We start from the raw sequence: 16,362 nt of genomic DNA, 5'->3' as shown, positions 1-16,362 counted from the left end.
CATCCAAATACACACGGCAAGATTTACCTTCATTATGCAGAACCTCCCACAGGACCCTTTGTTGAACCTCCAGATCTGTTCTTTCTGAAAACTACAAAATCTAAGCCTGTGCAAGGGACCGCAACACAGATGGCCAAATCACCTGAAGAGATGGTTTCTCTAAGTCTGGAAAATAAGGAGGCTGTTCTTCCAGCTCAGGGTGATGGTCTAGAGGAATCCATATTCCCACCCAATATGTCATTACAGCCTCTTGATCATGAACTCATCCTGTCTTCTCAACCTCATGGTTGGATTACCCACCCTCCCAATACACCCAGCAATATTTACCTTCATTATGCGGAACCTCCGACAGGACCATTTGTTGAACCTCCAGATCTGTTTTTTCTCAAAACTACAAAATCTAAGCCTGTGCAGGGGTCCCCAACACTGATAGCCAAATCACCTAGAGAGATGGTTTCTAGAAGTCCGGAATATAAGCAGGCTCTTCTTCCAGGTCATGGTGAGGGTAAAAATGAGTCTAGATCCGCACCTAATATGTCATTACAGCCTCTGGATCAGGAACTCACCATGTCCTCTCAACCTTATGGTTGGATTCCCCATCCTCCAAATACACCAGGCAAGATTTACCTTCATTATGCAGAACCTCCCACCGGACCATTTGTTGAACCTCCGGATCTGTTTTTTCTCAAAACTACAAAATCTAAGCCTGTGCAGTGGACCTCTGCAGAAATAGCCAAGTTACCTAAAGAGATTGTTTCTCAAACCCAGAAACATAAGGAGAGTGTTCTTAGAGCCCCAGTTGAGCAACACAATAAGTCTCCTTCCCCACCCAATGTGTCATTACAACCTCTGGATCAGGAACTCAGCCTATTTTCTCAACCTCATGGTTGGATTCCTCACTCTCCAAATACACCAGGCAAGATTTACCTTCATTATGCAGAACCTCCCACAGGACCATTTTTTGAACCTCCTGATCTGTTTTTTCTGAAAACGACTAAATCTAAGCCTGTGCAGGGAACTCCAACATATATGACCAAGTCACCTCAAGAGATTGTTTCTCAAAGTCCAGAAGGTATGGAGGCTGGCCCTCCCACCAAAGTTGAGGTTCAAGATGAGTCTCCATCATCGCCCCATGCATCATTACAGACTTTGGATCAGGAACTTACCCTATCTTCTCAACCTCATGGTTGGATTCCCCACCCTCCAAATACAGCCGGAAAGATTTACCTTCATTATGCAGAACCTCCCACAGGACCGTTTGTTGAACCTCCGGATCTTTTTTTTCTCAAAACTACAAAATCTAAGCCTGTGCAGGGGACAGCCACTCAGAGTACCCAATCACCTAAAGAGATTATTTCTCCAAGTACTAGATATAAGGAGAGTGTTCTTACAGCTGCAGTTGTGGGTCAAGATGAATCTCAATCCCCTCCCAATATATCATTACAGCCCTTGGATCAGGAACTCACCTTATCTTCTCAACCTCATGTTTTGATTTCCCACCCTTCAAGTACAAATGCAAATACAGGCCACACACTAGGCAAGATTTACATGCATTATGCAGAACCTCCCAAGGGAATGTTAGTTGAACCTCCAGATCTTTTTTTTCTCAAAACTAAAATACTTAATAGACCTGTACTGGAGACCCCAACTCAAATTCCAAAATCAGCTAAAGAAGTTGTAGCTCACACAGTAGAAAGTGAGAAGGGGGTGCTTCAAGTCCCAATCAAAGGTCAAGCTGAGTCTCCTCCACCACCCAATATGTCTCTACAGCCTTTGATTCAGGAACTTACCACATTTTCTCAATCTCCAAGTTGGACTGACCACCCTCCAAATTCGAAGGAGACTAAAAATTATACACCAGGCAAAATTTATCTTCATTTTGCAGACCCTCCCATGGGCCTGGTAGTTGAACCTCCTGATCTGTTTTTTCTCAAAACTACAAAATCTAAACTTGTGCAGGGGAACCCAACTCAGATTAAAAAATCTCCTAAAGAGGTTGCAGCTCACACCGTAGAATATAAGGAGGCTGTTCTTCCAGCTCCACTTGAGGGTCAAGACAAGTCTCCCATACCACCCACTATGTCATTACAATCTTTGGATGAAGAACTCATCACACCTTCTCATTCTCCTGGTGGGACTCACCATTCTCCAACTCCTATAGAGACTAAAAGACATATGTCAGGGAAGATTTTTCTTAATCATGCAGAACTTCCCATGAGAATGGTAGTTGAACCCCTGGATCTGTTTTTTCTCAAAACTACAGAATCTAAACCAGTGCAGGAGATCCCAATTCAGATTACGAAGTCACCTAAAAAGGTTGTAGCTCCAAGTGTAGAATATAAGCAGTGGGTGCTTCCAGCTCCAGTTGATGGTCAAGACGATTCTCCAACTCCACCCAATGTTTCATTACTGCCTTTGGATCAGGAAATCTCCATATCTTCTCCTCCTGGAAGGGCTCAGCAACCTCCAAATCCAAAGGAAAGTAAAGAACATGAGCCAGAAGTGGTTTTCTTTCAGCATCCACACCCTTCAGTGGGAATGGTAGTTGAACCTCTAGATCTGTCCTTTCTCAAAACTACAGAATCTAAACCTGTGCAGGAGTCCCTTGCTCAGAATACTGAGTCTCCAAAAGAGGTTGTAGTTCAAACTCTAGAATATAAAGAGGTAGTGGTTTCATCTCTAATTGAGGGTAATGATAAATACCTAACACCCAGTGTTCCATATCAACCTTTAAACCTGGAACTTTTTGAATCTTCTGGCTCTACTACTGAGGCTCATCATTCTACCACTTTCAATGAGACTACAGTTCCTTCTTCAATTCATCAAGTCGTAAGTCCACTTTTGCACTCAGAATTTTCTGTAACTCAACAACCTAATACAATGGTTAAACGTTCTGCTCGAATGAAGGAGACTCCAACTCAGACTTCAGAGATACCTATGGAGACCGTAACCCAATCTGTAGAATATTATTCATCAACTTCAGTTTATGTTGATACTCAGCATTCAAATTTATCAGCTTTGGAAACCGCACAATCTGACGTCCTGACAACTATAGCCTCTTTTCCAAAGACTGCACATCCTGAAGTCCCAAGAACTATAGCTTCTTATCCAGAGGCTTCACTTTGTGAAGTCCCAACAACTACAGTTCTTTATCCAGTGGCCACACATTTTGGAGTCTCAACAACTATAACTGCTTCTCCAGAGTTTGCACATTCTAAAGCCCCAGGGACTACAGCTCCTACTCCAAAATGCATAACAGGTCTACCTCCAGATCAGGCTGAGAGACATCCAAGCTCAACTGCAGTCACGGTTCAAGTTTTGAAAATGGAATCTACCATAACTCCATATTCTGAAAATTCTAATACAGAAAATGATTTAAGTATAGAAAAAAATGCCTACAACTACACCAACATATGTGACTTCTGCTTATGTGAAAATGAGACACTGTTGTGTGTTCATCCCAACCCAATATGGAGACTCCAGCAAGTGCCTGTGCCAAGGCCCAGCACCTACAATGACACTTTTGCTATCTTGTAAGACTCATCGTTCCTTATTTCTGTTTTACATTCTGCCTGACATGGCAATCTTTCCCTCAAAGCCTTCCTGCACCTTCCTTGTCATCCCAGCTCCTGTTGATTGACTTTTTGCTTTTACCTTGGCTTGTCAACTTTTTATTGTCTTCACTTTCCTTGTTACTTTAGTGCCCCTTCCAACCTTTTATTCATAATAGCTTTCTTTTTCTATATTCATTGCTTAATTTCTGTTCTTCTATTTCACCACACCCTCTCTATAATTTAATTAGTGAACATGTAACAGAATGATTGGAGTAGATTGCAGAGCTGGACTCCTGAAATTTGACCTCAGGTCTTTCTTGTGGTAGCGCTTCAACTCTAGGAAGAATGCTTAGCTGCGAATGAACTTCCTAACCTGTAAAATGGGAAGTCTGATAGCTACTCTTTCATAGGACTATTGTGAGGCTTAGTTGAATACATGGAATATTTATCTCATTTCTTAGCATACATAAGCGCTAACTGTTAATACTTTGAAATCTCTCAGTTTTGTTCAGAGCTCATTCTTTTTCTTAGCTTTCTATATTTTGCATTCATTGTGTACATTACTCAGGGCTAAGAAGTATGTGACCCATATATGTTTGGTGGAACATGAAACACTAGACAGGGGAAAGGGGAATGCTATGTGAAAACTTTAACTTTGGCTCAAAGTGTTTCTAATTTTTAAATAAAAAATAGGGATTACAGCATAGGCAAAGGCATAGCTACAAGAATAATGATTTAAGTAGACTCCTTTACCAGCAAAGGGAAAACAATGAGACATACTATGAAATAATTTGAATATCAACTCTAGTGGTTTGAAAGTTACAGTACGATATGGAGAACCATAATAGATTTCTAAGAACTTTTGAAAAGCTATTTTAAATGGAGGGCAGAACCTTGCTGTGTAGTACAGGTTGGCCCTAAGTTCATGTTCATCCTACCTCAGCCTCTTAAATAATAAATATAGGCATGTGTTAACACTCAGATATAGGATTATTTTATCACCCATGTGTTGTGATCCAGGAGAGAAGCTTAATTCTTTTTTTTTCCTTTTTTTAAAAAAAGATTTATTTAATTTATTTATATGAGTACATTGTAGCTGTTTTTAGACGCACCAGAAGAGGGCATCAGATCCCATTACAGATGGTTGTGAGCCACCATGTGGTTGCTGGGAATTGAACTCAGGACCTCTGGAAGAGCAGTCAATGCTCTCAACCACTGCACTATCTCTCCAGCCCGAGAAACTTAATTCTTGATGACCATGTAGAAGGATCTAGCAAAATTTAGGAATACAGTGAGGGAGACCTGGGCCACTGTGGCTATTTGGCAGTGGGAAGAAAACCCTGAATCCCCACAGAGTAGGAGACGGTAGGATCTAGTGACTGACTAAAGAGCTGAGAACTGATACAGACTTTAGTCCTAGTCCTCAGGAGGCAGAGGTGGCAGGTCTGTGCGAATTTGAGGTTAGTCTGGTCTACAGAGTGAGTTCCACACCAGCCAGGGCTTACAGGTAAGATCCCATTTCCAAATTAAAAAAAAAATGAGCCCACAGTTTCTGTCTTTGATGAAGATGAGGAAGACAGTTTAACAGATGGACTCAGCAGTCAGGAACAAGAAGAGCATGGGGGTGCTAAGTTCAGTTGTAAGCTTTTTCTTTATTGGTGAACATAAAATTATCTTAGGTTGAGTGGAGATGTCCACTATCAAGTGAAAAGGTTTTTTTCTTCCCTAATATGAGAAAACATAGGTTTAAACTGAGCAAGAAAGTCTTCACTGAGAAGTAAGAACATAACGAAAGGTAAATGCTCAAAGTGAGTCACAGAACAAAGAAACTGAACATAACTAAGGTATCTAATAGCTGCTTTTAAGTATGTGCCACTCATGTATATATTCTCATTTTTGAAATATCATGGAAGCCTTGTGTGTTGGCCTGTATCTAATAATCTCAGCACTTGGGGAATATGGAGAACCACAAGATCAAAGCCAGCCTGGACTGTACTTGTGAGGCACTATCTCAGAATGACCGAAGGGCTAGAAATACAGCTCAGTGGTAGAGTGCTTGACTAGCACACACAGTGCCCTGGATCCCATCATTAGGACTGGAAAAAGTGGTGAGGTTTGGGACACCTGGGCAGATTACTCAGTTGTTACCACGTCCAAATTGCAAGTGTGGGGTGGGGCCTAGAATTCAGATCCTCAAAATCCCTTGTAAACGACAGGTCAGTGTGACAGGCTACCTGTATTTACAGCTTGAAAGCCAGATCCCATTCTCCAGAACAATCTGGCTGGACAAGTCTACTGTATCAGTGAGAGTCTAGGTTTGATTGAGAGACCCTGCCTCAGTACAGTAGAAGATTGATTGAGGATGACTCTTACCATCGAATGTGGGCCTCTACACATACATGTACGAAATGGAAGCAAAACATACAGTGTTTATAGGATAATTTATTTACCTCACTCCAGAGAGCTTGTCACCCTTCTCTGTGCCCTGCCATCCATAACACAAATCTCACTTGCATTTTGGGGGGCGAAATGCAATTTCATTTGTGTTTTCCCCAGATTAGCCTAAACTCCTTTCTCAGTGGTTTTGTACCTTTCCCCCTATGTGGCATGTCCGAGAACTATTTCCACACAAGTACGTTACTCTCACCAATTCTAACTTTTTCATCTTTCTAACACCTACACAGGCTTCAACAGACAGACCTTAAACAAAGTTTTGGTATTACTAATATGGTTTCTTATTAACTAATAGTGATAAAAATTTGCCTATTTTCCTGATGAATTATTAACTACTATATTAAAGTTTGAATCATATTTTTATGGATTTATAGAAGGATTTTATTTAAACACAAGTAATTTTGAGAAAAATACTTAATAATTAACTATAATTTTTTAACCAAAAAGTGGATCAGATTAGAAGTTAACCTTTGAGGAAATATCTCACCATTTGCACCAGTAGCCATACATTCTTAACTGTGCTCCCTTGGAAACTGATAGATTTAAAGAATTATAAAGTTGATGGTGTCCCATGTTCTGCATTGAGCACTTCCATAAAGGTGTTATAATTTTTACTGATTCTGCTTCTTATTTTCCTATTTATTCAACTATATCAACTGTTTCTCCACAGAAATTTCAAAGGAAATGATATTTCTTACATTGACAAAAATGTATGGAAGGTATACCGTTGGACTGAGAAACTGTGAGTAATGTGTGTGTGTGTGCATAGATATATTCTCTCCACATATTATGCAAAATATTGCACTAAGACCCTTTTGTCCAGATTCGAGGTCAGTATGTCTGAGGAAAGACATTTTATCTACGCATCCCAGTAACTTTCTGTAGAATAGATAACTTAACATGGAAGGTGTAGGGAGTTCTAATTTCACGAAATAAACAAAGAAATTGGTATTGATTGCATTTCTCTGGTAAGTTGAATGAGGACTAGGGTGTGGTTCAGTGTTAGTACAGTTGCCCAGTGCATGAGATCATGAATTGGAACCTCACCAGTGCAGGCAAAAATTTTAATTTAAATGTTGTGGGTTTTCATTGAAAGAAGAGGCAGATTTGTTTTGCAGTACAAAAACAATCTGTGATGCCATTTTCAATAGTAATTAAATAAGAGGGATAGTGAAACCTTCCTTGGGCCATATTCTTCAGCTCTGAGGTAACACTACTCTAAATTGGTATATATCCAACCAGACACATTTGCATCCAGAAAATAAAAGTGTCTCTGTTTTCCTTATCACTTTTAGATAAATGATAACATTTGGTAATTTTTTATTCTCTTTTTAATTTTATTTTTCTTGGATATTTTATGTATTTACATTTCGAATGTTATCCCCTTTCCCCCTTTCCCATAACCTCTTCCCTCCCCCTGCTCCTACTCTCACCCACCCACTCCAATCTCAATGCCCTGGCATTCCCCCACACTGGAGAAACAAGTCTTTACAGGACCAAGGGCTTCTCCTCCCATTGATGCTGGAAAATGCCATCCTCTGCCACATATGCAGCTGGAGTCATGGGTCCCTCCATGTGTATTCATTGGTTGGTGGTTTAGTCCCTGGAGCTCTGGTGGGGTTTGGTTGGTTGATTTTGTTGTTCTTCCTATGGCATTGCAAACCCCTTCCACTCCTTCAGTCCTTTCTCTAACTCCACCATTGGGGTCCCCTTGTTCAGTCCAATGGTGAGCTGCAACCATCCTCATCTGTATCAGTAGGGCTCTGGCTGAGCCTCTCAGGAGACACCCATATCTGGCTCCTGTCAGCAAACACTTCTTGGCATCAGCAGTACTGACTGGGTTTGGTGGCTGCATGTGGGATGGATCCCCAGGTGAGGCAGGCCCTGGATGGCCTTTCCTTCCGTCCCTGCTCCATTCTGTCCCTGTATTTCCTCCCGTGAGTATTTTGTTCTCCCTTCTAAGAAGGACTGAAGCATCCACATTTTGCTCTTCCTTCTTCTTGGGCTTCATACGATCTGTGAATTTTTTCTTAGGAATTCCAAGCTCTTCGGGTAATATCCACTAATCAGTGAGTGCATACCATGTGTGTTCTTTTGTGACTGGGTTACCTCACTCAGGATGATATTTTCTAGTTCCATCCATTTGCCTAAGAATTTCATGTAGTCATTGTTTTTAATAGTCGAATAGTACTCCATCGTGTAAATACACCACATTTTCTGTATCCATTCCTCTGTTGAAAGTCATCTGGGTTCTTTCCAGCTTCTGGCTATTACAAATAAGGCTGCTATGAACATAGTAGAGCATGTGTCCTTGTTATATGTTGGAGCATCTTTTGGGTATATGCCCAAGAGAGGTATAGCTGGGACCTCAGGTAGTTCAATGTCCAATTTTCTGAGTAACGGCCAGACTGATTTCCAGACTGATTGTACCAGCTTGCAATCCCACCAACAATGGAGGAGTGTTCCTCTTTCTCCACATCCTCACCAGCATCTGCTGTCACCTGAGTTTTTGATCTTAGCCATTCTGACTGGTAGGAGGTGGAATCTCAGGGTTGTTTTGATTTGCATTTCTCTGATAACTAAGGACACTGAACCTTTATCTCAGTGCTTCTCAGCCATTCAGTATTCCTCAGTTGAGAATTCTTTGTTTAACTCTGTATCCTATTTTTAAATAGGATTATTTGACTCTCTGGAGTCTAACTTCTTGAATTCTTTGTACACATTAGATATTAGCCATCTATTGAATGTTGGATTGGTAAAGACCTTTTCCCAATCTGTTGGTTGCTGTCTTGTCCTATCGACACTGTCATTTGCCTTATAGAAGCGTTGCTATTTTATGAGGTCCCATTTGTTGATTCTTGGTCTTAGAGCATAAACCATTGATGTTCTGTTCAGGAAAATTTCCCCTGTGCCTATGTGTTCGAGGCTCTTCCCCACTTTCTCTTCTGTTAGTTTCAGTGTATCTGGTTTTAAGTGGAAGTCTTTGATCCACTTGGACTTGAGCTTTGTTAAGGATATAAGAATGGGTCGATTTGCGCTCCTCTACATGCTGACCCCCAGTTGAACGAGCACCATTTGTTGAAAATGCTGTCTTTTTTCCATTGGATAGTTTTAGCCCCTTTGTCAAAGATCAAGTGACCATATGTATGTGGGTTCATTTCTGGGTCTTCAGTTCTATTCCATTGATCTACCTGCCTGTCTCTGTACCAATACCATACAGCTTTTATCACTGTTGTTCTGTAATACAGCTTGAGGTCAGGGATGGTGATTCCCCCAGAAGTTCTTTTACTGCGGAGAATAGTTTTTGCTATCCTGGGTTTTTTGCTTTTCCAAATGAATTGGCAAATGGCTCTTTCTAATTCTATGAAGAATTGTGTTGAAATTTTGATGGGGATTGCATTGAATCTGTAGATTGCTTTCAGCAAGATGGCCATCTTTACTTTATTAATCCTGCCAATCCATGGGCATGGAAGGTCATTTGCAATTTCTTCTTTTCACTCCATGATATTTAAAGTTTTCTTTCACATATGTAGAGGTTTATATTATTCACTTACAGTTCTGTGTAATATTTCCTAGAGTGTGCACATCAGTGAGAATTTAATATTATCCTGCTGGTGTCTAGTGACTATCTAGGGGATTTTTTTGCTCCATGTCTGGCTGTACTAAATGTCCTGTGTACCTTGGACAAGTGTTTCAATAGACCAGATATCCAGGAATAGAACCTTTGGGATGGAGATCATGGTGCATTTGAAATTTTAATTGCCCTAAAAATAAGTAGCGCCACCTTACACTGTAGCAGTAGCACATGACAGTGTGCACCTACGTCCCATTCCACACCAACGTTCTCTGTCTATTGATGATTTTTGATCCAGATAACCTTTTGATTTTCCAGAATTCTCAGTGAAAATCACCTGACTGAATTGCATAAGGATTCATTCGAAGGCCTGCTGTCCCTCCAGGTTTTGTAAGTTAGTTTAGCATATCTATTTGTAAGTAATGTGCTATCTGTGGGTGAATTAGACACTAACATCTCTTCAAGCAACAAAACTGTGCCATTACTGACGAGGCTCTGCAGTGTTTGCCTCTAGTCCCAGTACTGAGGGAGGTGGGAAGCAGGAAGGTCGCTGCAAGTTGGACCAGTGCATGGTCTGCCTAGTGGGCTTCCTGCCTGTCCCAGGGCTGCTTGGCAAGGGCCTGGCTCTAAAGACATGATACAAGAAACTCTGCAGTTATGTCAGTCTGCGGGCGTGTCAGCCTCGCTCTAACATCAAAATGCCTTCTATGCACTTTAAACTTCCTAAATCGTATCGGCAAGCTTCAAACAGAAGTCCATTTGCAGAAGGAGAACGTTAGTAAGCCCTGAGCCATTACTGAAACTCACACGGCCCTCGTTTTCTAAGGCATATGCTTCTATTTACATCTTGCCATACCTCAGTCAAGCCTGGTCCATGTTCTCATTTCCTTGTAGCCATGAGTTGGGAGTGCTTTGACACTCTTACAGGACTGGTGCAAGTTGATGTGACGGGGTGCCTGATGAGAACAACCTAAGGGGGCAAGATTCACCCTGGCCCTTCATCTCAGAGGTTTTCGGTTCCTGGCAGCTGGCTCCATTGTTTCTGGACCTGTGTGTGGGCTTAGAAATCTAACATGTTTACTAATTCAGTCTTTACAAAAAGGTTTAAGATAGCATAGTAGGATTTAAGAAATTAATGTTAACTTTGAGATAGTTGTATCAAAGAGAGCATTTGGCCAACTACATTGATTTGAATTTGAAGGTCATTAACCTAGAATCTTGTGACAATGCTTTTTCCCCCTTTGAGACACAGTCTCGTGTAGCACACACGCACCTTGAGCTCTCTAAAGAGCCAGAGCTGGACCTGCCAAATTCTTGCACCTCTTGCCTCTATTTCCAAAGTTCTGGGATTACAGAGATATATTATCACATGTTTTTTTATAATACTGGGTATCGAGTCCCAGCTTTTGTGCATCTTAGGCAATATCTCTACCAACCACAATAGATATACCTTATGCCTACCAAGTTCTAAGATTACATTTACTCGCCATCACATCCAGCTTTGAATGACAACTTAGCCCAAATGAAATTGACAACGGAATATAGCAGCTGAATGGTAGAGTATATAAATATTATTAATATGATTAAGTCATTAGGAGAACAGACTGGTATTGCAGTTTTCAATGCAATAATTTTTATGCTCATGTCGAAATAAATACTGAAATAGTGGTTAGTAAGTATATACAAAAGTTTACTTGGAGCAGAGGTCCCAGAAATACCCCTGCCATTCACTGATTAAACAATAAAAGGCAGGGATACTGGCACATTACTTAAATCATAGCACTGGAGAGGTGGAAGCAGGCAAGTCTCTTGAGTTTGGCTGAGGCCAGTCTTGTCTATAGTGAGTTCCAGGCCAGTCAGGGCTTTATAGTGTCTAGAGACTGTATAAAAAAGGGAAAAAAGATCTCAACAACAATGTTGTCCAGGAAAGAATACTTGGAACGTAACTCTCTTCATTTAGAGATAAGAATATAGTATGTTGTTCAGTGTCAGAGCTAGATTTCTAGCCTTTCCCCACAGGGTCCAGAACAGTACAAATCTTTAATCATTACTGAGCTAAACAGAAAAAAGTGACTTTTTTTAATGAATGGGGTATATTTTGTATTAGAACATTAGGGAAGTGCATACATATCGCCTTATATGGTGTTAAAAAAAATCTTCTGTCTGTTGGGTGTGGTGATACACATCTTTAACCCCAGCATTCTGGAGGCAGAGGCAGACAGATCTCTCTGGGTTGAAGACCAACCAGGGCTATATAGTGAAACTTGTCTTTAAAAAAGAAACCAAAAACATTTTCCTCCTATAGACACTTAGAGAATGTCCTTGATTGGTCCTACTTTGTATTGGTTTTGAGGGGTTTTACTTTAGAGAAAATAAAGTTAGTGGAGTAATTCTCTTATTATTTTAGTTTATAAAAAAACTATTTCATGTCAACATTATCATTCACTTATTTAAATGTCTCTCCATTTTAAAAATGTGTTAAAATAGGACATGCCAAATACAGCTTCTCTTACTGGTGTCACAGAGGCATAAGGCAAAGCTCCTTCCCTCTCAGAACTCACATACCGTGAAGTAGCACACGAGCATGGCTCTCAGTGCTGCCGAGACACAGAAGATTCAGCCATGAAGTCATAAACTGAATTTTTTCCAAAAAAGTCACTTAAAACTCATCAAATATGTGTTTATTTTTTATATATATTTGAATTTGCTCAATTACTTGTGTCAGTCTCAAACTCGGTGGGTGACGTAGATAAGCTGGACTCTACTTTCAAGTTTATTATTATAAGAAGGGATGCAAAAATAATTTTAAAAGCAGGACGGGGCTGGAGAGGACGGCTCAGCAGTTAAGAGCACTTGCTGTTCTTCAGAGGATCTGAGTTCGGTTCCCAGCATCAACATCAGGGGGCTCACAACTTCCTGAACTTCCAGGTCCAGAGGATCAGAAGCCTTTCTAGTACTCTGTCAACATGTGCACAGACACATAACACACACAGAAGTGAAAGTAAAATATTTTTTAATGAGACCTGAGGAGAGGGCTCAGTGGGTACGAGCACAAGCATAAGTCATGAAAGCTCAGGGACGTACACACTTAGTCCTTAGAGCCCACACTAGAGAAAAGCCAGATGCAGCAGTGTGCATCTTCAGTCAGCCAGCTAGCCTCCAGGAAGCAGTATGGCAGGACAAGAGACCCTGCTTCAACAAAGTAGAAGACAGGAACTGCTTTCTAGAGCCTGTCTTCTGACCTCCACACATGTACACATTCATACTACATACTTTATAGGTCACTGAGATATAAATTGTGTGTAGAGTACTGAAGAGGAGAAAGGACCTTGACTCACGGAAGCTGTCCCTGCACCAGTGCAATCTGAGTAAGACCTTGGAGAGTCAGTGGGGATCATCAGGCAGGTCTCTTAGGGAGAATGTGTTAAACACTAAAAATAAGAGTGGAGAAAAAGGTATACATCAGAGTTAGAGGGGTTCAGGGGTGAGCATCTGCAGAGTACAAGAGGGAAGGTAGATCAGAGCCAGGCCTTCTTTGGGTTTGAGTGCCAAGCCAGCAACCGTAATGGGATCATTGTGCTGTAACTCATGCTCCAAGACAGCTGGGAGCTTCATTGTCACCTAGAGAACTTGTTAGAACTTCCTTCTGACAGCCCCCATCCCCAAGTTACCAATTCAGTACGTCTGGGGAAGGCTGAGAATTTCCCTCTTCTAAAGCTTCCAGGGGCCAGATTTGTGTGTAAATTCAGTGTTCAGGAGGCTGAGGTGGAGGAGTATTCTACATAGAAAAACCAAGTCACTTTACAGTTCTCTCAAGAAAGACAACCTCTGAAATTTACCAGTTTATAGCGATCTATAGGTGAGGAACATAAAGTCAAGATACTTAGGATAGGGTTTAGGGTTCAAGAAAGTTCAAGTATGGGGCTGGGGATTTAGCTCAGTGGTAGAGCGCTTACCTAGTAAGCGCAAGGCCCTGGGTTCGGTCCCCAGCTCCGAAAAAAAGAACCAAAAAAAAAAAAAAGAAAGTTCAAGTATAAAACCAAAGGTTTAGAGTTTAAACAAAACAATAGTATTATCAGTTCTAAATTCTGTTGCTTTATTCATACTAATGAGATATCTAATAACTAATCAAAGCAATATTTCTTTTATTTTTCCTAGGGATTTATCCTGCAATAAAATACGCTATATTGAAAGAGGGACATTTGAATCATTACCTTTTCTGAAGTATATGTAAGTCACAAATATATCCATATTTGGAATTTTATAACCCCCATGCTACTGATTCGCTAGTAGGAAATAAGCCACACTCAGTACAGAGAGCACATGTTTCCTCTCACATGTAGTAGATGTAAGCCTATTTTCTTTCAGTGCTGGGGACCAAACCCAGGGACTTGTACTTGCTAAGCAAGCACTCCCAGCAGTGAGCTAAATCTACACCCTTAGACTTATATGTGAACTCACATATGTATTTCTCATGAAAGGAGAAGATGGACTATGGAGAGCAAGAAGTCTAGAAATATGTAGAACAAGAGAGGATGTGGGAAAAAGATGTTGTTTTCTATCAGTTGAAATTAGATTTAAGTGAGTGGGGTGTGTGTGTGTGTGTGTGTGTGTGTGTGTGTGTATAACATAAAAGAAAGGAAAAGTTACACTGTGGAGAGGAAGGGGAAAGGGACAGTGGAGAATGGTAGTAAGGATAAGAAGTAAGATCTAATGCATATATACACACATATATATGTGTGTATATGTATATATATATATATATACATATTTACCATATATAATGTGAACTGTCATGATGAAACCAATTATAATATATAAATGGAACACTTTGTAGCTAATAGAAAGCAACCAAAATTACACAACAAATTAATGTGTGTGTGTGTGTGTGTGTGTGTGTGTGTACATCCATGTGGATTTGTTTATATTTTCTATCCTTCCACCATGAGTCCTGGAAGCATTTTTACTCACTGAACTATCTCACCCCACATTTTTTTGTCTGTGGTAAAAATGAGTGAGACTCGTCTTACAATATATAGCTCTGGTTCTTAGTTGGTGTGACCGTGCACCCAGATGGTATTTGGCAACTGCGGATTTGCAACTGACTTCTAGTATGCAGATACTAAAGCTATTCTGAACAACCTCCAGTATGTAGAACAAACCTATCAGACAAAACAGTGCTCCAGCCTAAAAATTCAGCGGTACTGAGGTTGTAAAACCCTGTCCTAGAGGAGTAAGATCATTGAAAGAAGGGGGACTTAGTTATCATTTACTGTAGTTGTACACTGCTATGTAAATATGAAGTATGAATCATAAGCCAGCGTTGTCCACAGTGGATTGAGAAGACACTGAGACGGTTTCAGAGAAGGTTATGTCTCACCATATGTATACTAGGTGACTATTACTGTTCTGGGGACTTTGTCTTTTGCCTCATGTCTTTTTTATTTTTTAAAATTATTTTAGGAACCTTGGGTGCAATTTACTCACTGAACTGAGCTTTGGAACATTTCAGGCATGGCATGGAATGCAGTTTTTACAGCAGCTGTAAGTAGGCAAAAAAGGCCCCCCACTCCCACTATTAAGAGTCCCATAATGGGTTGGGGATTTAGCTCAGTGGTAGAGCGCTTGCCTAGGAAGCGCAAGGCCCTGGGTTCGGTCCCCAGCTCCGAAAAAAAAAAAAAGAGCCCCATAAGAACACCAAGCTACATAACCATGATGTATATGCAGGGGACCAGCTCTGATCCACACAGGGTCTGTGGTTGTCCTGTTTAGTTGATCCTGTGGGCTGTGTTCTTATGGTATCCTCAATTCGTCTGGTCTCTGTAGTCCTCCCCTCCCCTTTCTGTGGGAGTCCCCTGGTTCTACCTAGTGTTTGGCTGTGGGCCTCCACATCTGCTTCCATCAGTTGCTGATGAGTCCTCTCTGGTAACATCTGGGCTAGGTACTGATCTGTGAGTATAGCAATGATTCATTAGTAAGTATTTCATCGAATATTTTCCCCCCAGTCATGTTTGGTTCTATCCTGGGCCTCTAGGCTATCCTACCTCTAGTTCCTTGCCATCCAATCAGTGCCAGGTGTGGGTTCCCACTCATGCCATGGGCCTCAAGTTAGACCAGTCATGGATTGGCCTGTCCCACAGGTTCTGCACCATTGTCCCAGTACATCTTGCATGTGGGATTGAAGCGTCCTCATTTGGGCTTTTCTGCTTGTTAAACTTATTACAGTCTGTGGGTTGTATCCTAGGTATCGTGTGCTTTATGCCTAATAATCTCTTATAGTGAGTACATACCATGCATGTCCTTTTTGGGTCTGCATTGCCACACACAGGATGATATTTTCTAGTTCCATCCATAGCTGAAAGGTCACCCATTATGTAAAGGAACCACATTTTCTGTATCCATTCTTTGGTTGAGGGACAAGACCATATGGTACAGAGACAGACAGGTTGATCAATGGAATAGAATAGAAGACCCAGAAATAAACCCACATATCTGTGGACACTTGTTCTTTGACAAAGAAGTCAAAAACATACAGTGGGGAAAAAAGCATCTTCAAAAATGGTGTTGGTCTAACTGGAGGTCTGCATGTAGAAGAATAAAAGTAGATCTATACTTATCATCTTGCATACAGCTCAAGTCCAAGTGGACCAAGGGCCTCAACATAAAACAAGATACACTGAATCTGATAGAAGAAAACGTGGAAAAGAGCCTCAAACTCATTGGCACAGGGAGACATTTCCTGAACAGAACACCAATGGCTCAGATTCTAAGATTGACATT

General features: G+C 40.9%; 1 protein-coding gene across 1 annotated transcript in view; it reads left to right on the top strand.

Annotated features, from left to right (window-relative positions):
* Positions 1-16,362, top strand: part of Prp2l1 (proline rich protein 2-like 1) — a 78,691-nt gene that overhangs the window by 20,727 nt on the left and 41,602 nt on the right. The window contains 5 exon segments of the mRNA NM_001419907.1: positions 22-3,533; positions 6,679-6,750; positions 9,901-9,972; positions 13,741-13,812; positions 15,046-15,126. Coding sequence (NP_001406836.1) covers positions 22-3,533; positions 6,679-6,750; positions 9,901-9,972; positions 13,741-13,812; positions 15,046-15,126 — 3,809 coding nt within the window.

Source organism: Rattus norvegicus, chromosome 10 (genome assembly GCF_021556685.1).
Source record: "Rattus norvegicus strain SHRSP/BbbUtx chromosome 10, alternate assembly SHRSP_T2T, whole genome shotgun sequence".
NCBI classification, from domain to species: domain Eukaryota; kingdom Metazoa; phylum Chordata; class Mammalia; order Rodentia; family Muridae; genus Rattus; species Rattus norvegicus.
This window is presented reverse-complemented; position numbering and strand designations above follow the sequence as displayed.